Raw genomic sequence first — 26,485 nt, 5'->3', positions numbered from 1 at the left:
TACTTTAGAGGTCTTACACGTTTCCAGATACAAAGGTCAGAGCATCAGTTTTGAGCATGCTCTCGTACATAGACATTATCTTCAAGCATTACCGTTTGTTTGCCCACACTCTGTAGAAGACTGATATGAGTGTCACATAGCTCCTTCATAAATGTAACCTGCTCCCCGTACTGGTGTTGTTTGTTTATGAGAGGTGCGGTGTGTGCTCGGCAGGTGATCCTGGTACTGAAGACGGTCGGGATGTACGACATCACGACGGCGAAGGTGATGCTGCAGATCGTGTCGCACGTGCTGGCCTACATGAACTCGTGCGTCAACCCCATCCTGTACGCGTTCCTGTCGGACAACTTCCGGAAGGCGTTCCGGAAGGTGATCTACTGCGGGCCGGCGGGCGGCGGCGGCGGGGCGCAGCGGGGGCGGAGCGTGGGACAGCGGCCGAGGGCGGACGGCGCGGCCGCGGGGGCGGGCGCCAACGGCGGCGACGCGCAGCTGCGACCGCTGCACGCGCACACCGCCAACGGCACCAAGACCACGCGCGCCGACGCCTCCACCGACGACCTGCTCTGAGCTCCCACCAGGTGGGTGCGCCCCTCACCTCTGGTACACACCCAACCCTTTCTCTGCAGCTTAGCAGTCCAGCTCCTTCCACGTACCTCCACACACGTGGCCTCTGTTAGACACTCAGCTCATTGTCTGAAACTTAGCAACCCAACTCCTTCCACCTAATTCCGCATACTTGGCACTAAATTAGTGGCGCAGTGGTTCAGTCACTCGACTCGTACCCAAAGGGAGCGGCGTTCAGGTTCCTTAGTTGTGTCTTCCTTGGCTCCTCTAAATCACAAGAGGCGCGGGGCAAAATAAGCACATGGACAGATTGGTCACCACGATGTGTCACCACACTAGTACCGTCTACCGTCGCTTCTAGCCTTTTGGGTCAGCTGAAATATGGCATTAGGTACGACGAAAGGAAGATTAGGGGTTGACGTTTCATCGGCAACGAGGACGTTAGAGACGGTTATGACATTATGGAAAAAGACCAACAATGTTTCCCTTCATATCTGTAAAGTAGGAGACAGAAGATGATACCGTAGTGTCAACAAAGAGGGAAGAGGTTAAACTGTGAGAGGGATCACGTAAAGTTGAAGGCGCCAAATTACTCTGTATAGGGTCCGACGCTTTTCTTGATATGTAACAATGATGACAGATGATTCAACAGTTTTTCTCTTCGTAGATGATGCAAGAGTTATTGCTAGGTGTGTTAACGAGGTGCAGTGTGAAACAAATGATGTAGCTACTAAGGTAGACAATATCACTACGCTTCTTTCAGACAACAGATTACACAAAACTGCAAACAAATCGTTTCCTATCACGAAGCTCTTGTAAAAGAGGAATTTTAGTGTCACAGGGTGGTCAGTCAGTAAAGTCGATTATCTTCGGAAGAAATTGCTACATTCACTCAGTGAACACGTTCTTAAGCATTATACAGAATGGTGCGCACTATTGAGGAAGTTTCATATTCAGTAGGGTTCGAGTAGAACCGGAAAAAAGTCCCAGCTATTTACATGGAAGTTAGAAGGTTTACTTGAGGCGCTGTCCTTTTTCTCTGAGCAAGACTTCCTCGCAGTAGTTCAAAACGTTACTGTTTAATGTTTAATTTGCTGACATACCTACTGTTTTGTCATGTTTTATCAATTTTTTCATAAATTTCGTAATCAACATTCAGTTTAATGCTGTTACGAGTTCAATGACCGAGTAACTTTGCCTCGCATGGCCACATGGAACCTTATAAAGAAATAAATTAATAATGTCCTCATTCAGCGAGGAAGAGACTCCACGAATTTCTCAGGTACGTTCAGGCTGTAGTCAGTCAGTTATGAGAAGATTTCGTAGAACTGGTAAATTGCTGGAATGATGATGTTACGTCCCATCTGTTATTCCAAATAGTCCCAGACGTTATCAATGTCATTAAGATCGGATGATCTAGTGAACTAGTCGAGGTGCGAAGACCAAGAACATAAGCGTGCACCCCTGTGTGCGAACCTGTTGTCATCCTGAATGACGGGAGAGCCCGTAGCAAACTCATAACGAAGAAGTAGAAGAAACGCCATCTGTTGGCCACCGAGAATATTCAAATAACCACGGTAGCTAACTCATGTTAGGAAAGAATCCCCAAAACATCACAGAGCCACTTCTTGCTGATCTAAACGCTCCACACGACTGTCATTAAACGCCTCATTGTACAGTCAGTGCATTTGACATCTTGCATTATTTGAAAAGGCATGAAATCGTTACTCACCTGGACACAACCAGACGCTTGCAGTCATCTAATGTCCAGTTTCTGTTGTACCGTATTGAGCATATTCTGTCAAAAAGTACGCCAGAACGAAGACCTAAACGAACATGGTTTGGAGCGTATAAACACTCAGCCACTCGAGTACTAACATATTCTCGGCGTCAGTACCATAGCCTACACTACGAGTCTATAACACCCAGAGCGACATTCCGGAATGCAGTACGGGGTCTGCTGTTCGACCATGGGATGCGGCATCCTGCCCTGTTTTATGAGAGCAACTGCCAACGGAGCAGAGAGCTGTTTGCTCGCTAGAAGGAGGTCATGGTCACTTTCGTGATATCGTCAGTTGCACTGCCGCACTGTCATCAAGTTGCAGCTGGAGACGTCACTGACAGTGGCATTCGAGTGATGTCACACTCGGCCTCGCTCTTTGGGTTGTCAGCAATGCCAGATGTCTACTGTTTCGCATGAGAGGCAATTGAATGCTTCCATTAAGCTGTTTCTGATGTACTACGGCCAAGGGCTGGAATAAGGAAGTTAATTAAACAAATCTACTATCGTCCTAATGTCTCATTTCACTCTCCATGGGTACAATTCATGGGTCATAAAATATTGGTGTCAGATCCTTGACGCCGCCTTCTTAGAGCAACGTCTGAACCTACAGCCTACAGAAGGGGAGTCCAAAAAATTTTAATTGTATTTTTGCCGTAGAGAAAAGGTTTGACAGACGGGTAATTTGTGAATTATATTTCACTGTGAATAGATAACCAGTGAATGTTTCTAGTTTTAGAGGTAATTCAAGGCGCAATTGGTTAGCGCCTGTTAGATGAGCACAGTGTAATCTTAAGAACCACTCAGCGCCATGTACTGAATCAGTTCCAGTAAAATGATACACATGTAATCGTTAGCAGTATATGGCTAGGCAACGCCGGGAGTCGAGATGGCTCGTAGTTAGGTGTAAGGATTAAGTTGCTTATTCATGTTGCTTATTTTCTTTTCTTGTGAATGTTAGTTCTCAAAACGAGTGTTGTCGAGGACAAAACTTCGACAGAACCAGAGACACAAGGTGTGTAAGAGCTGGAAGCAGTCCACACATTATCAGAAAAGGTAGCACAATTAGCAGGTGATGATAGAGAACTGGGTACGTTGGTTGAAACAGAATCGTCACATTGGGGTGTAGTTTTGTCAGTCGAAAGTTTAATTGCTCCTTTTTCTGGTAAGTCAACTGAGGTAGTGAAGACCTTTGTACGAGTCCTTGGAAATCTGGCTCCGATGGAAAGTGGGTTTGATAACGGATTATTGAGTGTTACAAACTGAGAGTAATAGGCGAAGCTAAAACTTATGTAGGATACACAGAAGCTCTTAATGGAGCCACAACCATCAAATAATTTATAGAGGGGTTAATTCAGAGATATGCGAAACTAAATACTGCCAGACACGATAGGGAATACTTAGGGGTAATAACTAAGAGAAATATGGAAACCGTAGAACGATTTGCGGATAGAATAAGGTCTCATACCTCGGATTCAATTGGTGACAGAAAGACAGAGCCAAGCGTTTTGGATAGCCTCTTGTAGACCCTACGGAAGGATCGTCTTACTGTAACTATTCTACACTGCAGGGTCAAACTTCGAATATTACACACTTCTTCCACTTTACGCCAACGGAGTAAATCGGTCGGTTCTTTTTCACTAGATTTGATCTACAGTGTATCTTGAGGGACGTTGTGGAGGAACCATAGTGTTCATGGGCGGTTCCAGAGAAAACCGAAAAAACTTGATTCTTGGTCTACCAAAACCGAGCCGCAGATTCCAAGTCGGCTACGCACAGCAAACGGCTGAAATTTTTGTGATGTATTCCTAAGATTAAGATAATTCACATTCATTGTTCCATCACATTTGCATATTTTCAATTAGATTAAATGTTTTGATCGCTATGGATCATCTTCAGATCTAAGTAGTTGCGTCAGCAACTCATCTTGTCTATTTACAACCACTTATCAGTGCACCGTATTCCTAAGATCTGGATCTCGAGCAAGCTTGAAAATTTTCGTGATCGATTTATCCACTACTGAAACGCAGAGGTTTGAAGTTAGCCAAGTAGTACACGTAAAATGCGCACGTACAATCCGGTGTTTATAAAGTGACGTAGCATGGTGAAATAAGCTGTAAAGTGTGTATGTTATCATCAGAAGGTTTTTTGGAATCCCATGTTGTAGTACTGAACAACATGAAAAATTTTTGTACACTTCAAGTCCGGTCTGGTTATAAAATTAATTCTGAAGTACTTCTGTTTCACATAAGTAAACTTTAAAATTTTACTGATCCATAAAGTTCTTTTCATATAATTCCGTTTAAAGGACTGACTGAAAAGTAGAAATCTAGCTGCCTCTTTCTACCTTCCTTAACACTTTTAAAAATTTTCCCAAAAATTTTCGCACGCTAACATATTCGAGCTTTTTTATGCTGAGAGAGACACAGTGCCAGGGGGAAACAAATGGAAACGTAATAAATATTGGAAGAGAGTATACAGTGGTTGTGAAATAGAAAGAGCAAAGAAGACAATGGTAGTGTGAGTGAAACGGATGCACGATCTTGTAGTGGGACGTAGCCGACAATGACAGAATAGTATCTGGAAAAGAATGAAGGAAGCAGGGAGGTTGTGGAAGGTGGTGAGAGCCAGTGATGAGAGGCAGAGTCTTCGACATTGACAACGAGGAAGAGAGAGACAGTGTCAGAAAGAAGTGACAGCGTCTGTGGGAAGGAATGAATAGGTAGTAGCAATAAGAGAGAGCAATAGGGAGGCAGTGACAGTGGGAGGTGTCAGTATAGAAGTAGTCGTAGTAGTAGGCCCGAACAAACTAAATTATGGCTGTAAGGCAGGAGACAGTGGCACAGAGACATAAACAGATAATGGCAATGAGTAGGGCTGAATGAGAGTGAGAAAGGGCAAGTAAGGGTGTATGGGGATGAGTGACTTACAGAGATGGAACAGTGGGTGTGAGCGAGTTACCGTCAGGTGTGTTTGCGGGAGTTAAAAAGAGCACAGATATGTTCGTATGGTAGAATTTTTGGGAAAGATTTTAAAGGTGCTGAGGGAGGTAGAATGAGACAGCTTGAACCACACTTTTCAGTCAGAGTCTTTTACATAAACAGGAACATATTCGCATTTTTGCTCTCCGGTAGAAGCATTTTTGCGCGGGTTAATTTATTGACGAGGAATGCAATGAGTGTCCACAGTGGACAGACATGTCACTGCCGCGTCTCAGGCTGTTACAACTCGACGGTAAACCAATACAGTCAGAGCCGCTTCATATCTACACAGACGTGAAGATCATGGCCTAGATCTACACCCCTTCTTCGTGCGCACCAATTAATTAGTGCAATCCTACTGCTTTGTACTATCAGGCAGCCAAAGTAATAAGCCAGTCACTTGAACGTAGGGATGCCACACCGGCAGCATAAGCCGACTGACAGTTGATCACTTAGGCCCTTTTGATACGGGAAGTCGTGCACCTGGCTGCACCGAGCGGGGCGGCTTCAGTGAGCTGCTCTTCGGCACACGAACCAAGAGTTACCGCCCACTGTGGTTTACAAATCATATGCGAGCTGAACTGCCCCCTTTCGGCAGGTAGTTGTAGGAAGTACTTGTGGTTGCTGCAAGTGATGTCATCATGAAGAAACATTAAATATGAAAAAGAAGGACTGGCTACCATCTAATAAGTAATTCTCTCTTAAATTTAAAAGTTTTCCATGGCTTCACAAGAGATTTAGATCAGATGCTAATAATTTGAGTGTATACCGCATCCCAGTAACATTCTCCGTACATTACTGAAAGGAGGGGACATAAATCTGAAGAAACATACAAAAGTGAAACAAATGGTGGTGGCCACTCTGAATTGGGTACAAAATAATTTTTCTGTTATAAAAACGTCATCATAAGAGATTATTTTCTATAGATATAAAAAAGTAAATTAACAAATAGCCTAGTTTCGTGAAATTTTCTTTTCGAATTTTGTAGCTATATAAGTACTGCATCTGTTTACAACATAGTGAAATCAAGTTTATCAGTGGCGCAGAACTGGCAAATGACCCACAGTGTTTTCGATGTTTGGAGCGCGCCGATGGTAACGTTGAGAGCGTGCGCAGCATTTCCTCTGTCTGTGAATGGATGGAGAGTGGTTACGTGGCTTTGTTCTCCTGCGGTTCACTTCTCCTGTGGAGACAAGATGTCAAAATCTATGTTACGTAACACTAGTAAAGTATCGGCCTGCTCTTCACTTCAGCAATGAAAATATCTACATCTAACACAATTTTTGCTACCGTGAGAAAATAAAGAAGACCTTTACCATACTGCAATCTACCAATCAGTTGCCGACAATAGAAAGAAAGATGTGTTGATTTAAAAACATGTACCGAAACCATAGTGAAGTACACGGTTCTAGCGGCGTATCGCTTGACAAGTTGCAATAACTGTTACAGTGAACCGAGGACTGGCTCTGTGCCTCTCGCGTGAACTGACGCGTAAGGCTCACTGCAAAACAAATCGCTTTGGCTCTGTCCACATGGATGCACTATCTCCCGTGTAAAATGATCTTCATTACAAGCATTTCGTCTACCGCTTCACGCGGGTTTTTATTTGCCAATATTATCTTTCACACTGAAACAATGACAGGTCATGTGCTTAAAAATGTTCCAGACAATATTCACAAAAATATTTTTGAAGACATTTAAAATACAGTTTAACGCAGTACCTGTGAATTTATTGTTTGATTAATCGCATGTAGTCAGCAAATTTTGTTTTAAATATAAATATAAAACATAAAACTGCTGTTCCATTCTATCCTTGCACGTGACATACAAATCCTGAATGTATAGCACGAATTAATAATACATTTCTGGCCATTAAAGCTGCAACAACAGGAAAGATGACAAATAACTAGATTTTTAGACCTTCTCCCTACACGGAATGTTATCGGCCTTGCTGCAGTGTTAATATCAATTCCCGTCAGATCACCGAAGTTAAGTGCTGTCGGGTTCGGCTAGCACTTGGATGGGTGACCGTTCGGGTCTGCCGAGCGCTGTTGGCAAGGGGGATGCACTCCTTGTGAGGCTAATTGAGGAGCCACTTGACTGAGAAGTAGCGGCTCCGGTCACGAAAACCGACAACGGCTGGCCCTCCATATCCGCATTCACTTACGCCTGTCGGTTGAGGATGACACGGCGGTCGGTCGGTACCGTTGCGCCTTCCGAGGCCTGTTCTAACGGAGTCTAGTTTGGTAGTGCAGCCTCTACAGCATATACGCTGTTTGACTATTACAGGTACAAACGAAAGGGGCTAGGAAGTCGGGCTCCGGAAACCAGTATGTTCACCGACACGACGTATGCACAAGTACAGACATGCGACTGTTGCAATTCGGGAATCGGACATGAAATTACTTCCCACAGTATAAAATACAAGTTTCAATGAAACTAAATATTTCAGTGGCCCGCATAGATATTTAAATATTGTCCCCACACTATCAATACGCAGAAATCGGCTAATTCAGAGGATTAAATACAGGGTGTCACAAAAAGGTACGGCCAAGCTTTCAGGAAACATTCCTCACACACAAATAAAGAAAAGACGTTATGTGGACATGTGTCCGGAAACGCTTAATTTACATGTTAGAGTTCATTTTAGTTCAGATGCTCAATGGAGCACTTTATCATAATTTCATACGGGATACTCTACCTGTGCTGCTAGAACATGTGCCTTTACAAGTACGACACAACATGAGGTTCATGCACGATGGAGCTCCTGCACATTTCAGTCGAAGTGTTCGTAAGCTTCTCAACAACAGATTCGGTGACCGATGGATTGCCGGCCGAAGTGGCCGCGCGGTTCTGGCGCTGCAGTCTGGAACCGCGAGACCGCTGCGGTCGCAGGTTCGAATCCTGCCTCGGGCATGGATGTGTGTGAGGTCCTTAGGTTAGTTAGGTTTAACTAGTTCTAAGTTCTAGGGGACTAATGACCTCAGCAATTGAGTCCCATAGTGCTCAGAGCCATTTGAACCATTTGACCGATGGATTGGTAGAGGCAGACCAATTCCATGGCCTCCACGCTCTCCTGACCTCAACCCTCTTGACTTTCATTCATGGGGGCATTTGAAAGCTCTTGTCTACGCAACCCCGGTACCAAATGTAGAGACTCTTCGTGCTTGTATTGTGGACGGCTGTGATACAATACGCCATTCTCCAGGGCTGCATCAGCGCATCAGGGATTCCATGCGACGGAGGGTGGATGCATGTATCCTCGCTAACGGAGGACATTTTGAACATTTCCTGTAACAAAGTGTTTGAAGTCACGCTGGTACGTTCTGTTGCTGTGTGTTTTCATTCCATGATTAATGTGATTTGAAGAGAAGTAATAAAATGAGCTCTGACATGGAAAGTAAGCGTTTCCGGACACATGTCCACATAACATACACTCCTGGAAATGGAAAAAAGAACACATTGACACCGGTGTGTCAGACACACCATACTTGCTCCGGACACTGCGAGAGGGCTGTACAAGCAATGATCACACGCACGGCACAGCGGACACACCAGGAACCGCGGTGTTGGCCGTCGAATGGCGCTAGATGCGCAGCATTTGTGCACCGCCGCCGTCAGTGTCAGCCAGTTTGCCGTGGCATACGGAGCTCCATCGCAGTCTTTAACACTGGTAGCATGCCGCGACAGCGTGGACGTGAACCGTATGTGCAGTTGGCGGACTTTGAGCGAGGGCGTATAGTGGGCATGCGGGAGGCCGGGTGGACGTACCGCCGAATTGCTCAACACGTGGGGCGTGAGGTCTCCACAGTACATCGATGTTGTCGACAATGGTCGGCTGATGGTGCACGTGCCCGTCGACCTGGGACCGGACCGCAGCGACGCACGGATGCACGCCAAGACCGTAGGATCCTACGCAGTGCCGTAGGGGACCGCACCGCCACTTCCCAGCAAATTAGGGACACTGTTGCTCCTGGGGTATAGGCGAGGACCATTCGCAACCGTCTCCATGAAACTGGGCTACGGTCCCGCACACCGTTAGGCCGTCTTCCGCTCACGCCCCAACATCGTGCAGCCCGCCTCCAGTGGTGTCGCGACAGGCGTGAATGGAGGGACGAATGGACACGTGTCGTCTTCAGCGATGAGAGCCGCTTCTGCCTTGGTGCCAATGATGGTCGTATGCTTGTTTGGCGCCGTGCAGGTGAGCGCCACAATCAGGACTGCATACGACCGAGGCACACAGGGCCAACACCCGGCATCATGGTGTGGGGAGCGATCTCCTACACTGGCCGTACACCACTGGTGATCGTCGAGGGGACACTGAATAGTGCACGGTACATCCAAACCGTCATCGAACCCATCATTCTACCATTCCTAGACCGGCAAGGGAACTTGCTGTTCCAACAGGACAATGCACGTCCGCATGTATCCCGTGCCACCCAACGTGCTCTAGAAGGTGTAAGTCAACTACCCTGGCCAGCAAGATCTCCGGATCTGTCCCCCATTGAGCATGTTTGGGACTGGATGAAGCGTCGTCTCACGCGGTCTGCACGTCCAGCACGAACGCTGGTCCAACTGAGGCGCCAGGTGGAAATGGCATGGCAAGCCGTTCCACAGGACTACATCCAGCATCTCTACGATCGTCTCCATGGGAGAATAGCAGCCTGCATTGCTGCGAAAGGTGGATATACACTGTACTAGTGCCGACATTGTGCATGCTCTGTTGCCTGTGTCTATGTGCCTGTGGTTCTGTCAGTGTGATCATGTGATGTATCTGACCCCAGGAATGTGTCAATAAAGTTTCCCCTTCCTGGGACAATGAATTCACGGTGTTCTTATTTCAATTTCCAGGAGTGTATTTTCTTTCTTTGTGTGTGAGGAATGTTTCCTGAAAGTTTGGCCGTAACTTTTTGTAACACCCTGTATAACAGACACAACCGGGCTGCAACATTATTATTAACAGTTCTTGTTCCTCGGTCTTAACCAGTAACAATACCTGAGACAACTTCATCAGTAAGACATAAAATAGGAAAAATAGCTCTTAAAATATACTAGGATCACAACAAACAACTACGCATGGGTCTATTACAGCCATCGTCACCTGACAGCTACCACAATAAGCCATATAAATCGCTCTACCAAACTGGCTATGGATGTCTCTTGATATATTCTTATGCAAAATACAAACAACTGATTATTCGCATAAAAAGTAACAATATCAATTTTAAGCATTAATGCTCATGGCGCAGTTGAAACAAAACACTTTAGGACTAACAAAATTAATCATGCTCACAACATGTCGTTACCAAGTAGAACAGCTCTTGCGCTTAACGCACACGCCCGCACACCTGCATGTAATCGATAAACAACCACAACTTGTCACACTACAAGCAAAGTCTTCCGGCCGAGGTTACCCGCGCAGAAAATGCGACTAGCAAACGCACACAATGCATCTCGTGCATAACACACAGTGCAATATACCAACTACAAAACGACCAACACGTGTCAATACATCTTTCTCCGTTTCCACTGCGATTGCTGGCCTTCCGGTCGGAAAAAATACACCACTGCTCAAACACGCTATTGTGTCCACACAGTAGCGATTCCCTGCACAGACCGTAGTGACGACCACCTAACAGGACCATAACACATCAGATTCTGCAGGCCGTAATCTACACCTGTGCCCGGAACTTGCTCGTTCCTATCTTTAGTTTCCTCATCGCCACTGTAGCATCCTCGTTTGGCACTGTAGGATCTTGTACCGTAGAAGCAAGGGAGAGGATGTTAAAACTTTGCCGTCCGCTCGTCTCGGCAGCGCTATTTCGGATTATTTGGCTTGTCGCCGGCCGTTCTTGACATTATCGGGAGGTTATAAATTGTTAAGTTTTACTAATCTCGTCGTTAGTTCTGATAAGTTCACAACCCTGTTCCCCGACTTTCATAAAATTTCGAAGATATACATACGTAAATAAATACAAAATTTGTTTATTTGCATTGTCTTTGGTACTTAGTATTTCTCTTTCGTATGACATGCAAAAAAACAGTCTCCAAGATGTAAGGCAACTGCACAAGACTTGCACATTGAGTTTGTTGTCTCCTTTTTTTGTTTTTGGAACATACATGGCAGTTCCCACATTTTCGTTTATTCGTTTCGGAAATAAATATTTGCTGGTGTTGCTTTATGTGACCGGAAAGTCTGTCAACCGGATCATGATGAGACGTACGCGACGTAGTGGGAATCCGCAAGTTTTGCTCAGAAGCAGGTACATGGTCTTTATCCACGAATCAGGCACTTTCAGTAAAAAATCGTGAAATAGGAGACTCTTGTGATCTGTATTGAAATATTCCCATGTACGGAACGCATTAAATAATGCGCAATTAAAGACGTATAGCCAAACCTTTTTTTCTCCATTTTATGGTTTTTCTGTATATAAGGTAATAACTCAATTATTGGTCAGCCCGATCCACTACTTTTATGTAGTTGTTGTAGTGTAATACACTTTTAGCTTTTTTGTTGTGTAATTGGTTTTTCTACGTTTTCTTTGAGTGTCAGTCAAAGTAATATTATGTATTTCACTCGTACCGTTTTAGTTTTCGAAGCTCTCCACGCCTGTGCGAGTACTTCACCTTTCCGTTGACGACAAGCTTCAATCACATTGACTTTTGCGCGCTTTAATTTTTCCGGTAATCCTATATTTTGCCGTATCGTTCCACAAACTCGAATTTTCTTTTCAAGTAACCTCTCTGCAAGTTCTGCACTGTTACAATAATTATCCATGTAGAGGTGATGACACTTCCCATAAGAATGTGTCAATAGTTCCATCACTGTTTTTGCTAAAGGCTCTCCAGCGCCGCTGTATATCTTGAATGAGGAAATGTATCCCGTTCTCGAATCAGACAGCATCCTAATTAGTATGCCATGTTTCGTAATTTTCAACGGATTGTAAATTTAACCGTCCACGCCACGGTATCATTCCTTCATCATTTGAGATGTTTTGACTTGAATGAAAGGTTTCTTTAAACTTTTTGGAAAAATAATCAATTACGAACTGCACTTTGAAAAGGCGGTCGGCATTATCCGGTTTATTGTTGTTATCGGAAAAATGTCAAAATGGTATTTGTCTGAATCGATTGTGGGATACCGTTTTGCGAAATCTCGGTGTGCCCAGTAACGGATTCGTTGACCAATAATCATCGATCCTTGTTTTTTTTTTCAGTTCCAATAAGGACAAAAGCCCAAACAATTTTCTAAGTTTGGGTCCCGTAACGTTGACAAATTTAGCATTTTGTTATCCAGTTTCCTTCTATTGCAACTTTGACTGTAGTACTTGTTGGTTTCGTTGCTAATATATTCAAATAGATCGTTCCCAATAACCAATTCTACGATATTCTCGGCGCTTTGTGTGTCTTTGGGAAATATGTTTGGACCGGGAGATCCTTCAAATTTAGTCCTCGGTAAATTAAAGTGTGGCCGCTGTGCACTGTCACCTTCTTCTGATTCATCCGAATCAGTTGGCAACCGTAGCGTTCGCCGAATTCTTCTTCGACGTATTTCACTATCTTCAGACAATTCTGCTTCACTTTCATTTTTATTATATTCAGTGTCTTCTTCCCACTCGGCCAAGTCGTCCGAAACGTCAGACAATACGTCCGCGCATTCATCTCTATCGTTCTGGCATGATGAAAGAGCACGTACTTGTTCACGTGTGTAACTTATTGTTACCTAAACAAAACACCAACAGAATGCAAAAGATAGTGAAGAGCTGTCGCCGGCCGCGGTGGTCTAGCGGTTCTAGGCGCGCAGTCCGGAACCGCGCGACTGCTACGGTCGCAGGTTCGAATCCTGCTTCGGGCATGGATGTGTGTGATGTCCTTAGGTTAGTTAGGTTTAAGTAGTTCTAAGTTCTAGGGGACTGATGACCACAGATGTTACGTCCCATAGTGCTCAGAGCCATTTGAACCATTTTTTTGAAGTGCTGTCGCCGGCCACTGCGCGATACTATGCTCACGACACCACTGTGGTGTCGCCGGCCGTTGACCGCTATTTAGCGCACGACACCACTGTGGTGTGACGAGACGGCATAGTGTTAATATGGGTGGCCGGTATCTTCTTTCCACAGCACAGATGCACTCGTGGATTAACACATTCTTTATTTATATGAACTATAAGTTTTTACTTAACTTTAATACTGTCCATGTGTTTTGGTAAAAGCTCTTCAATCATTGTCTTCTTGCAGACAATATCGGTAGTTGCTATAATCTGAAGCTGTGTGCTGTCGCAGCCTAAGCCCACTCTGCGAATGAATGACAGACGCCAAACTAGAATGAGTCAGTGATAGTCACTGAGCTAGTGACTGCGCTATAGCTGAGCTAGTGACCGGGCCCCTCCGGTCAGCGCCGGCCGGAGTGGTCGAGCGGTTCTAGGCGCTACAGTCTGGAACCACGCGACCGCTACGGTCGCAGGTTCGACTCCTGCCTCGGGCATGGATGTGTGTGATGTCCTTAGGTTAGTTAGGTTTAAGTAGTTCAAAATGGCTCTGAGTGCTATGGGACTTAACTGCTGAGGTCATCAGTCCCCTAGAACTTAGAACTAGTTAAACCTAACTAATCTAAGGACATCACACACATCCATGCCCGAGGCAGGATTCTAACCTGCGACCGTAGCGGTCGCGCGGTTCCAGACTGTAGCGCTAGAACCGCTCGACCACCCCGGCAGGCTTTAAGTAGTTCTAAGTTCTAGGGGACTGATGACCTCAGAAGTTAAGTCCCATAGTGGTCAGAGCCATTTGAACCTCCGGTCAGCGGCTGAAATCTAAATACTTGCTGTCGAGAGGCCGTTGGTGGCATGTTGCTTGTGAGTCTGTCTTTGGCCTCTCTCCCGACAGGCGCGCTTGATCCAGCGCCTACTATAGATCTTCGCACTGCAACTTTGCTGACCTGTATGCTGGCGACGGTTTACGCGAGCATGCCATCCGTGCAATGGCTGACTGACTCCAACACCTTCGGGCTCACCCTGCCGTATGGACACGGACGCGCAGCAGGCTTGACCCCGGCGTCCACCGCAGCAGCGGCTCCGGCCTCCGGAAGATTTGCTGATTCCAGTCGCTGCTGCTGACTGACGACTCCGCCGACTCTCCTGGCCGCCAGGTCGCCACTGCAGTGCTCATGAAAATCACGCGTCCGCGCCGTCCCTCCTCTCATGACTTCACTGCGACACTCTGTTAAAAAATTACTTTCTGGAGGTGGAGAAAGCAACCATACCATTCGACATGGCGAACTCCACTCGTTTCGTTTCATTATTTATCTACACTCATGAACATAAATTAAGGGTAATTGCAGAATGTGGCACTATACAAAACGGGTGCTAATAGTATAGGCACATAGGGAACTCACACGACACAGATCTGTCCACAGTATTGGTGGTAAGTTGAGAAAACCATCCCGAAACACATGTGCTACAAAACGCCACTGTTTCCTGCGCATGTACCACGACATCAATATGAGATATGATCACCATGCACACGTGCACAGGACGCACAACGGGTTGGCATTCTCTGGATCAAGTGGTCGAGCAGCTGCTGGGGTATAGCCTCCCATTCTTGCACCAGTGCCTGTCGGAGATCCTGAAGTGCCGTAGGGGTTTGAAGACGTGCAGCGATACGTCGACCGAGAGCATCCCAGACGTGCTCGATGGGGTTTAGGTCTGGAGAACAGGCAGGCCACTCCATTCGCCTGATATCTTCTGTTTCAAGGTACTCCTCCATGATGGCAGCTCGGTGGGACCGAGCGTTATCATCCATCAGGAGGAAGGTGGGACCCACTGCACCCCTGAAAAGGCGGACATACTGGTGCAAAGTGACGTCCCGATACACTTGACCTGTAACAGTTCCTCTGTCAAAGACATGCAAGGGTGTATGTGCGCCAATCATAATCCCACCCCACGACCTCCATACAGGTCCTTTTCAACGTCATTAAGGGGTTGGTATCCGGTTCCTGATTCACGCCAGATAAAAAATCACTGTTCAGACTATACCTGGACTCGTCCGTGAACATGGGACCAACGTTCCAATGACCATGTACTGTGTTCTTGACACTAGGCTTTACCAGCTCTCCTGTGACCAGGCGGTCAGTATAATGCACCTTGCAGGTCTCAGGGAGAATAAACCATGTCTGTTCAGTCGACTGTGGACTGTGCGTCTGGAGACAACTGTTCCAGCGGCTTCAATAAGGTCCCGAGCAAGGCACCTTGCAATACTCCATGGCCGTCTGTGGGAACTGATGGTGAGATATCGGTCTTCTTGTGGTGTACACTGTGGACGTCCCGTACTGTATCGCCTGGACACGTTTCCTGTCTGCTGGAATCGTTGTCATAATCTTGAGATCACACTTTGTGCCACACGGAGGCCCCGTGCTACGACCTGCTGTGTTTGACCAGCCTCCAGTCGCCCTAGTATTCTACCCCTCATAACGTCATCAATATGTGTTCTTTGGGCCATTTTTAACACACAGTCACCATTAGCACATCTGGAAACGTCTGCATACTTACTCGCTGCACCGTGCTCTGACATGCACCAACTGCGTATGTGGACTGCTGCCAACGCCACCGTGCGACGACCCCAGGTCAAATGCACTGCATGGTCATACTCCAAGGTGATTCAAACCCGCAACCCGCCCACCAGAGCGTTGTTTCACCATGTATCAGCATTATCCTTAATTTATGAGCGTGAGTGTAGATACCTAAGTATTGGCCAATAGTATTTCGACAACAAAAACTGTGGTCTCCCAGGTCCCCAGACTTAAATTTTTCCTTGACCTTGGAAATATTTAAAAGCTTTGAAGAACGTACTGTCCAGGGCAATAATCAGCCGTCCTCTTTATCAAAGTAGATGACAACAGCAGGGGCAACACGAGGTCTTACGTTATCATGTTGGAAGATAACGTCGTCAGATCTCAGAATACAATTACTATCCTGAATAGATCATAAATGTAATAACCAATGTCTAATTTATCGACTATACAAACCAGAACTGTCAATTTTGTGCACCCGATGACATCTCACGTCGTAAAGCCCTGTGCTGGTCCTCTGTGACAATGACAAATGCAGTCTGAGAAACTGACCTACAACAGTCGTAGATTGCAGATTTGTAATTTATTTATTACACGTTTCGCACAGGTAGGGCTTCATAAGATAATGTTGAAATTAATACCAAATGCGTGCGTGATGCGAACGTCGCATGTCCTTTCAGTGTGACATACGCCGTTATTAATTTTAATGTAACGCATGCCGCTGGCATTAACTTCATCTTTATCTGATGAAGACCTAATCGTGCGCAAGGCGTAGTAAATAAATACCAGTGAACCCGTGTCTATGGCCTTCTGGGTCTCGTGGACGAATAGCGCGAGCTGGGTTTCACCTGACCGTCTTTTTCGAAACCCATGCTGATTCCTACAGAGTAGATTTCTAGTCTCCAGAAAAGTCATCTCTGTCCCAGCGTCAAAGGGAGCCACCTTGCCAGAATGGAATTCTGACCCTCATTCTTACACGACACATACCGCTACCTATTCACAAATAAACAGCTTGCAAATGACATTTGTAAATCAGAAGTCCGCTGCCTAATCTTTCCTTATATACTCATGTAAATGACGTTAGTCTCACTTACTTTGGTCTGTTCTGCTAATAATAATAATAATAATAATAATAATGTATGGCTCAGCAGCTTGGTGCAACTCTTTGAACGGGACGCCACTTCAGAGACTTGAGTGTCCCTGAGCAAACGGTACACAGCTTTCCCAGACCGTACAATGCCCTCTGTGGCATTGTAGCGAGAAGGAAGTACTTCAGTCGTCGCTGTATCACTAACCTGGTGTCTTGCTGCTTCAGTAGTCCCTCGTCGCACAGTATTAGCGCTCAGGCGCCAGGTTCCATGTAGGTTGTGATCCTGCTGAAGTGGCGTGGGTGGGGATGCTAGTTGTTAAATGTTAAAAACTTTTTGTGCTATACTCGTATTAATAAGGAATACTTTGAAAAACGCTTCACAGAATTTCCAATATGGTGGCTCTTGGCTACGCCGTTTTTCAACCCTTTACAACCCATTCACATATTTCTCACTTTGCATACTCGTGAACGACACGTGGCGTTCACTGACAACTAACCTTCACTTTATATCTCATGTTTAACAGCTGGAATATTTACTCGCGACGGTTCTTCTGGAGCCGCTCCCGGTTACTCGACCGTGCGTTTTGAGTGGCGCCAAACTACTAACTCGCCCTGTCTTCCCGACGGGCAAGAGAGACCCCACCTTTCAGCCAATAAGGACACTTCGCTCGTCTCCTACATATATCCAAACTTTCAGTCAATGGGCGTCCAGATCGCTGTTGCTAGGTGGATCGGACGTCACGTTTGTGGACATTGTGACGGAAGTTTGTCTCGGAACACTGTCTCAAATTGTAGGATCCTACTCCCGAATAGTCGGATCTTGTCCCTACTAAGGTTGTTTGTACAACATTGCCTCCTATGATATTATCATTAATGCTCCTTGCTGACGCATAATTGTTAGACGTATATGTAGCTTCGTTGCTACTGAGCGTTCCCGATCGCATAAATGTGGGTAATACATGGCCTAAACAAGTGAAGGGAATGCACGTATGCATTACAACGGTCACCCATACAAATACCCTGTAAGCCAAAACAAAAAGCGCCGCACCACGGAGGAGTTATTCGAATGGTACGAAAGTACGAAAATTAGTCGATGTCATGCATATGTACAGACAAACAAATGAAAACAATTTTAGGGATATCACGCCACATTCTGTTCAACTGGCGCGTTAGATCGTCAAAATGCCGAGGTTGTCGAAGGTCCCTGCCCATAATGCTCCTAACGTGGTCATTTGGGGAGAGATCTGTCGACATTTCTGGCCAAGGCACAGTTTGGCAAGCACGAAGATAAGCTGTAGAAACTCTCGCCTCGTCAGGGCGGATATTGTCTTGCTGAAACGCAATCCCTGATGGCTTGCCACAAATGGTACAAAACAGGGCATAGAATATGGTCGATGTACCGTTGTGCTGTAAGGAAGTCGCAGATGACAACCAGACGGGTCCTTCTATGAAATGAGATGGAACTCCAGGTCATCAACCCTTGTTGTCGGGCAGTATGCTGGGCGACAGGCAGGTTGGTATCCCACCGCTGTCTGGGGAATGTCGAGATTAGTCTTCTGGCTGGAATCTTATTGACTGGAGTACAATTGTCGTAGGTGCTAAGACCAGCTTCTGACTAAGCTCCGATGACCACCGAAGACGTGTGTGGAGACGCACAGGACAGTGGTGGGATACCAACCTGACTGCCGCCCGCCAGCGGCGTGACAGCCACGAGTGATGGTGTGGGATGCCATTTCATTTCATTGCAGGATCCCTTTGGCTGTCTTCCGCTGCACCATTACAGCACAGTGGCACGTCAACGGTATTCTTCCCCCTGTTCTGTTGTCCTTCATGGAAAACCCTACTGGGATTACATTTCAGGAAGATAATGCCTGTCCGCACATGGAGAGTGTTTCTACTGCGTGTTTTCGTGGTTGTCACACCCTACCTGTCTAGCAAGGTCGTCTTATCTCTCCATCAAGGCTCTTCAGATAGGTCGGGATTCTGACGACCTAACGCGCCAGTTGGAAAGGATTTGGCAAGATATCCTTCAGCGGATATTCAACAAATCCATCAATCAATGCAAAACAAAATAACTGCTTGCGTAATGACCAGAGGTGGACCAACATATAGATGAGTTGCTTTGTTTGTAAAGCTCTTTCTCTTGAATAAATCATCCATTTTTTCTGAAACTGCAATAATTTTTTTGTCTGTACGGGTACACCTACACATATCCCATTCGGATAATTCCTTCGAGGTGAGTAGCTTTTCTCTTCCATTCTGCATCTACGTGATTACTCTGCTATTCAAAATAAAGTGCCTGGTAGAGGGTTCAATGAACCACGTTCAAGCTGTCTCTCTACCGTTCCACTCTCTAACGGAACGTTGGAAAAACGAACACTTACATTTTTCTGTGCGAGCCCTGATTTCTCTTATTTTATCGTAATGATCATTTCTCCCTGTGTAGGTGGGTGCCAACAGAATGTTTTCGCAATCGGAGGAGAAAACTGGTGTTTGAAATTTCAGGAGAAGATCCCGTCGCAACGAAAAACGCCTTTGTTTTAATGATTGCCACTCCAATTCACGTATCATGTCTGTGACACCATCTCCCCTATTTCGCGATAATACAAAACGAGCTTTTCCTTATTCAGGGTCAATTGCCACTTTTCGCGCCACACAGATATCTTATCTAAATCATTTTGCAAGTCGTTTAGATCATCTGATGACTTTACAAGATGGTGAATGACAGCATCATCTGCAAACAATCTAAGACGGCTACTCAGATTGTCTCCTATGTCGTTTATATAGATCAGGAACAATAGAGGGTCTATAACACTTCCTTAGGGAACGCCGCATATTACTTCTGTTTTATTCTATGACCTTCCGTCTATTACTACGAACTGTGACCTTTCTGACAGGAAATCACGAATCCAGTCGTATAACTGAGGCGATAACCCGTAGGCACGCAGTTTGGTTAGAAGACGCTTGTGAGGAACGGTGTTGAAAGCCTTCTGGAAAACTAAAAATATGGAATCAATTTGACATCCCCTGTCGACAGCACTTACTAATTCATGAGTATAAAGAGCTAGTTGAGTTTCACAAAAACGATATTTTCTGAAACCGTGCTGACCATGTGTCAATAACTCGTTTTCTTCTAGGTACTTCATAATGTTTGAATACAGTATATGTTCCAAAACCCTACTGCAAAGCAACGTTAGTGATATAGGCCTGTAATTCAGCGGATTACTCCTACTTCCCATTTTGGGTACTGGTGTGACTTGACCAATTTTCCAGTCTTTAGGTACGGATTTTTCTGTGAGCGAGTGGTTGTATATAATTGCTAAATATGGAGCTATTTTATCTGCTTACTCTGAGAGGAACCTGACTGGCATACAATCTGGACCGAAGGCTTTGCCTTTATTAAGTGATTTAAGCTGCTTTGTTACACCGAGGATATCTACTTCTATGTTTCTCATCTTGGCAGTTGTTCTTGATTGGAATTCAGGAATATTTACTTCGTCTTCTTTGGTGAAGGAGTTTCGGAAAACGGTGTTTAATAACTCTGCTTTAGTGGTACTATCGGTGACTTCGCCGTTGTTATCGCGCAGTGAAGGTATGTATTGTGTCTTGCCACTGGTGTGCTTTTATGTATGACCAGGACCTCTTTAGGTTTTCTGCCAGATTTCGTGACAGAATTTCGTTGTGGAAAACATTAAAAGGATCTCGCATTGAAGTTCGCGCCATATTTGGAACTTCCGAAAAACTTTGCCAAACTTGGGGATTTTGCGTTCTTTTAAATTTGGCATGCTTTTTTTCGTTGCTTCTGCACCAAAGATCTGACCCGTTTTGTGTTCCATGGGGGATCAGTACCATCACTTATTAACTTATGTGGAACATATCTCTCAGTTGCTGCGGATACTATCTCTTTGAAAACATTCCACATCTTTTGCACACTTACATGATAAGATCGGACGGAGTGAAGACGGTCTCTTAAAAAGGCGTTAAAAGCATTTTTATCAGATTTTTTAAATAGATATCCTTTGCGTTTCTTTTTGATGGTTGTAGGTAGCAGGGTATTCAGCCTAGCAGCAACGGCCTTGTGGTCGCAGGCCGGAGTGGCCGTGCGGTTCTAAACGCTACAGTCTGGAACCGAGAGACCGCTACGATCACAGGTTCGAATCCTGCCTCGCGCATGGATGTGTGTGATGTCTCAGAAGTTAAGTCGCATAGAGCTCAGAGTCATTTGAACCATTTGAACCTTGTGGTCGCTAATCCCTGTATTCGTCACAATACTCACTATTTGTCCAGGATTATTTGGTGCTAAAAGGTCAAGTATTCTTTCACAACCATTTACGCTTTGAGTGGGCTCATGAACTAATTGTTCAAAATAATTTTCTGTGGAAGTCTAACATTCTGCGTGGTGTCTGTTTGTTCTAAGTCGTGTCTCCCTACCACTTTTGCGCAACGACGCTCTGAGCGTGTTTTTTAGGGAATTGACTAGTTTGAACCTGGGACCTGTTGCTGGTAAGGAGACGCCAGACCACAAATGACATATAGAGTTCAGAAGAGTTCAGTGAGACTAGCGATGATATAATCAAATACTTAATTATTTCAGCGTCAGCTCCACTGCACTCCCTGTAAAAGAATCTTAATACTAACTAAATTTAATGGAAGGGGTTCAAGGCTTTCCTATTTTTAGTTAGCTGGTAAAACAACGTCGAGAAACCAGTTAAGATTACCATTGGAATTATTATCCTACTCACAAAACATTGTTTATAAATTGCATTATTGATAAAAGGAAATATTTTAATACAGGATGATAAAAACCAACTGCGTTCAACAAAAATGTGAACGAATATTCCCTGAAAGGGTTTCCAAGTTCTATAATGGATCGAAGGATGACCTATGTCATATCACATCTATAATCTAGGTTTAAATTAAGTTTCATAAAAGAGAAAACTATCAAAAATGGTCTACAGTGACCCTCAATTATCTTTAATTATTTATTTAACTTGTTGTAAATTACAGTGGCTGATGTGGATCTCAATAATTATATAACAGAAAAATCATCGCGTTTCAGATTTTAACTCCAAGTAGCAAATGTGAATACCACAAAGTTTAATTGACGATCGACACTAGTATTACGTAAAAAGGGTATATAACAGATGAGACTTCTGCAGTTTAGAGTGAAGCCTTATGTGCTCTTATGCGGAATCGCATGTGTTCATTACCTTGTCGGTGGTTAGGAAGCGTCAGGGGCGGCGGGCGGTGCAGCTCCACGCACCTCGCCGTCTCGGTAGCAACTCCCTCGAACTTCTCCTTACTACAGTTTACCGTAGTTGGTTTAAGAAGAAGTTATCCAGCTGTGTTTTCAACTGACCAGTCAGCGTCTCAATGTTAACCTTAAGCTCCGCCTACAAAAATTCTGTCTGTCCAATGAGAAACGTTATACTTTTCGTGGTGGGGCATTGTTTTTAATGTTTGCTATGTAACAGAGACGCGTATAGTCTCACGCTAAAACTTGCAGCTGGTGTGGCCCTTTTAGTGTTATCGTAGGGTCTATACTGTTCTTCTGGAGAGCTCTATCTTTTAACATGGGCTGGGGGATGGACCTCCCGGCGGTCAGCTGGCGATGTGGTTGTCCTCCCTTATCGTAGGGCCTTCTAGCCTACACAGCTCTGCTCTCGGCTTCTGCTCTCGTTTCTCCCCTCGGAACTCCGTTTGTTTCACGGTGGGAAGGTATGACATGCATTTAGGCGTTCTTGTGTTAGTCTGTGGTATTCCATTTGCTCACTCGTGGACCGTGTTACTTCGGTTAATTTAATGTCAGGATTTATTCGGAGCTATGTGACATACTGCCGGATTTGCTATCATGTCAGGGTTTTCATGGAAGGTGTTGGATTTGCCTGACACATTACAGGAGCATTCAGTACAATTTCGGATGACGTTTTATGCCTGCCGACGGCTTTAAACGTATAATTTTTCCAGCATATCGAGGGTAGATTAAAGTCACCACCGACTATAACTGTGTGAGCAGGGTACTTATTTGAAATTAGACACAAGTTTTCTTTGAACTGTTCAGCAACTATATCTTCTGAGTCGGGGATTGTGTTACAGAGTTACAGTGTTACAGTGTATAACCACTTCCGACATTTCTTAACTTCTGTTATTGGCCCAGGACCATTGTATCCAACGCGGCAAGGCCTCTGTCATGGATACACTGATATTCTAATGATTTGTATACCTAAGCAAGCAGACATTCAGGGTCAGTTTGACATTTTATGAATTCCGCCTTCATGGTGTTACTATTTTAATGGCGAGCAGTAAACGTACAATTTTAACCCTTTTGTGAGCCGTGGGAAACATGCTTCCCACTACAATTAACTCGCTGCTAGTCCCGTGGGACTCACAGTTCCCACCTCTGTACGGTGCTACCACCTAGTGAACAGTATAGGGTACTACTTCCAATCGGAAGTTCCCGCCGTTTTTGCTGTACCTTCGCGTAGAGGCATTGTATAGCTGAGTGTTGCTCTGTAGAGGAGCCTTTCAGTGCTGTTTGCGTGACCTTTTGTGATTTTTTCCTCAAAGCTATAGTATAAGGTAAATACTTCTGATTTACCCAAATTTATGAAGGAAAACGTAAAATTGGAACGAGGAGAATTCCATTTTGAAACAAAAGGAGCCATTTCTGCAGTAAAATGGATGGGTAACCATCCAGTCACTTTCCTGTCCTCAATTCATGACCCATGAGGAACAGCCACAGTGAAAAGGAAAAACAAGGATGGTACTAGATTTCTTGTCCTGAAGTTGTGGCAGAATACAACAAAATAATGGGTGGTGTCGATAAGTTTGATCAATTACGAGAAAGGTATACTGTTGGCAGACGTTCTGTAAAATGTTGGCACAGAATATTTTATTTCCTGGTGGACGTTGCTGCAGTGAACAGTTTTACCCTGTGGAAAACAAGTAAAAGAGAAAGTGGACAGCATGATCAGCTCACATACAGGATCCATCTAGCCAGACAACTGACCGCTGGCTTCTCATCCCAAAAAAGGCGTGGACAAAAACCTTTCTGGCAAAAAGGGGTAAAGTACCTGAAGATTTTCGTCATGTGGCTGCAGGGGAGCATCGACCCATTTTATGAGAAACCTACTGGACGTGCCGTCACTGTAGAACCAAAGCTGCGGAAAAGAGCACTCGCTGTGTTTGTACATATTGTCAAATACCACTTTGCATAGAACCATGTTTCAGAAAATTTCATGGCAAGTAATTGTGAACAATCATTGTAACAAGAGAAGTAAATTTATCAAATAAATATGACATATATTGAAAAAGTTGTTTTTGTCATTTAACTCCAAGGAAGGGCAGTGGGAAGAATACTTCCCACTTTGTTGTGTGACCTCACTTTCACAGTTGGAGCAAATTTGATATTCTGTATGATAAATACACTTATTGTTAACTACTATCTGCTCTCCATTCATTTAAGAAAACTGCTCAATAATTTTGCCCACGAAAGGGTTAATTTGGGTGAAGCACTGCTAGTGAAAATGTGTAAGAATTCCTTCGTCGTACAGTGAGGATGGCGTTGCTTGTTTGCAGTTGTAGAGTGACGTGGCGGCCGGCGCAGCCCGCGACGGTTTCCTGCTGTCGCCGCGGCGCCCTCGGCCACAGCGTGCAGACGTCGCCCCACCTGGAGCCGCTGCGGCCGCTACTCCGGGACACAGCCAGCTCTGACCCTGCTTTCACCGGCGCGCCGGCGAGTTCGCTCTGGACGCTCGTTTCGCGCCACTTAGCCACACCTCACGCCGCCTGTCCGCCCGCACACCAGCCCAGCGACGCACTGCGAGGTTGCTGCCTCGTTAGGCTCTGTCACAAATGGCGGTCTCAGTTTCCCCACCAACAGTCTTAAACAAAAGTTCGCCCATCAGGCCGCTTTTCCGTCTCCAAGACAGACTGAAGTGAAATTCTAACAGTTCATTGTAATCTCACTCATCTTTCTTCTTACCCCGCATAATGCCGCTAACACAGATCGTGTAACCACTTATTAAGTAGATGAAGGCTACAGTTCACTAAACACTTCCGAGTCATAATACGCTCTTCCATCTGAAGAGATCGCTATATCGAAGGAAATCATTACAATTTCCAGCACGCAGCGTACAAACTACTTTAATATGTTAACATCAACAAAACCAAAAATTTTAAGTTATCGTATCCCTTTCCCAGGAATAAATGAAGTTATTCTCACGACATCAATGATGAATCCGCTATAGTTGTAAAAATCACTTATTTCTAAAAAGGAAACAAGAACCCGGTTTCAGGACCTGTATCCCGTCTTCAGGTGTATATTAAAATGTGAGCCAACAAAGGGTTCATAACTAAGGTTAAAATAGGTTAAAACGTGTTAAAATAGTGCATCCCTGGATTCCACGATCCACGGATGCATTATTTGACCATGTTTTAACCCATTTCAACCTCAGTGATCCATCCTTTATGGACTCACATTTTAATATACATATGATGACGGGACACAGGTCCTGAAACTGGGTTGTTGTTTCCTTTCTAGAAATAAATAATTTTTACAGCTCTGCCAGATTTTATCATAGATATTGAGTATTAGTAGATGTGGATGGATAAAAATTCATAAAAGATGGAATAAATTATATTGAAATGTCCAAAAAATACGTTCATTTATTAATTTGGAATCGGTGACGTTTCCTTTCAAGAATTCGATCACAACTGTATTTTAAATAAAATACTTCGCGAATCTTCGATCGCTGAAATTGATCCAGACATTACGACTGAAACTATTCCACCCTGTTGAATGAACGAATATTAAAGGAAGGTAGCTTGTCGGCCAAATTATTAGAACCTAATTTTGAAAAATACTGGTAAATGTTAAAAAAAAAATGAAAATGAAATACTCTGCAACTAAATAAGGATCTGTAGAAGTCGACATTACGAACTTCTTACATTATTTTTAAACGATGTACATTTCCATTGTGACGTACGGCGATGGGGTTTGTGACGACCATAATGACCAGTGGGAGTGGTTACAGGTAGAATCGGAAAATGAGAAACAAAACTGCAGTTCCTGTTTGCCGGCGAAAGACAGCGAAGCATTATCTTCACCTCTATCCCTATTCATAAGTATAATAATCTCACCACAGCCACAATCCTCATAAAGTTGAATGATATGGAAATGAAGACATTTTTACCCAGTCAGTAAAGTGTCACTCTGTGGTATAACTCTTCAGATGGTACATTACTTGGAGGCGCAAGTAATAACTATTCGTGCGAAACGTAAAGCGCTGTAGGGACAGTGAGGAAGTTACACTTCTAGAACGGTGGAGAGATCTCGTAGCTCCCACAGGACTCGAAATGGCACGTGATAAACACTATTTACTACATAACTACTATTTAAGGCAAAAGATGAGAGTATGTAATGTTTAGTTACCGGGATAACTAATAACAAACTCACTAGTGCTAGCGACCTTTCGGTGTACACTGCATACATTGATTTACAAA

General features: G+C 44.6%; 1 protein-coding gene and 1 long non-coding RNA gene across 2 annotated transcripts in view; both read left to right on the top strand.

Annotated features, from left to right (window-relative positions):
- The window catches only part of LOC126157528 (allatostatin-A receptor-like), a gene marked incomplete at its 3' end in the record, with an annotated part of 97,769 nt that extends 97,349 nt beyond the window's left edge, over nt 1–420 (top strand). Inside the window, exon 4 of the mRNA XM_049916381.1 lies at nt 214–420. Within this exon, the coding sequence (XP_049772338.1) occupies nt 214–420 (207 nt within the window). The remainder of the gene's footprint in view (nt 1–213) is intronic.
- Nucleotides 421–423: 3 nt separating this feature from the next.
- LOC126162424 (uncharacterized) lies at nt 424–26,029 on the top strand. Its single transcript, XR_007535072.1, has 2 exons — nt 424–578; nt 24,560–26,029. It is a non-coding gene; the product is annotated as an uncharacterized LOC126162424 (long non-coding RNA).
- The last annotated feature ends 456 nt before the right edge of the window (nt 26,030–26,485 follow it).

This window comes from Schistocerca cancellata, chromosome 2 (assembly GCF_023864275.1).
Source record: "Schistocerca cancellata isolate TAMUIC-IGC-003103 chromosome 2, iqSchCanc2.1, whole genome shotgun sequence".
Classification (NCBI taxonomy): Eukaryota; Metazoa; Arthropoda; class Insecta; order Orthoptera; family Acrididae; genus Schistocerca; species Schistocerca cancellata.
Note: the sequence above shows the minus strand (reverse complement) of the source record. Positions and strands in the feature narration are given on the sequence as shown.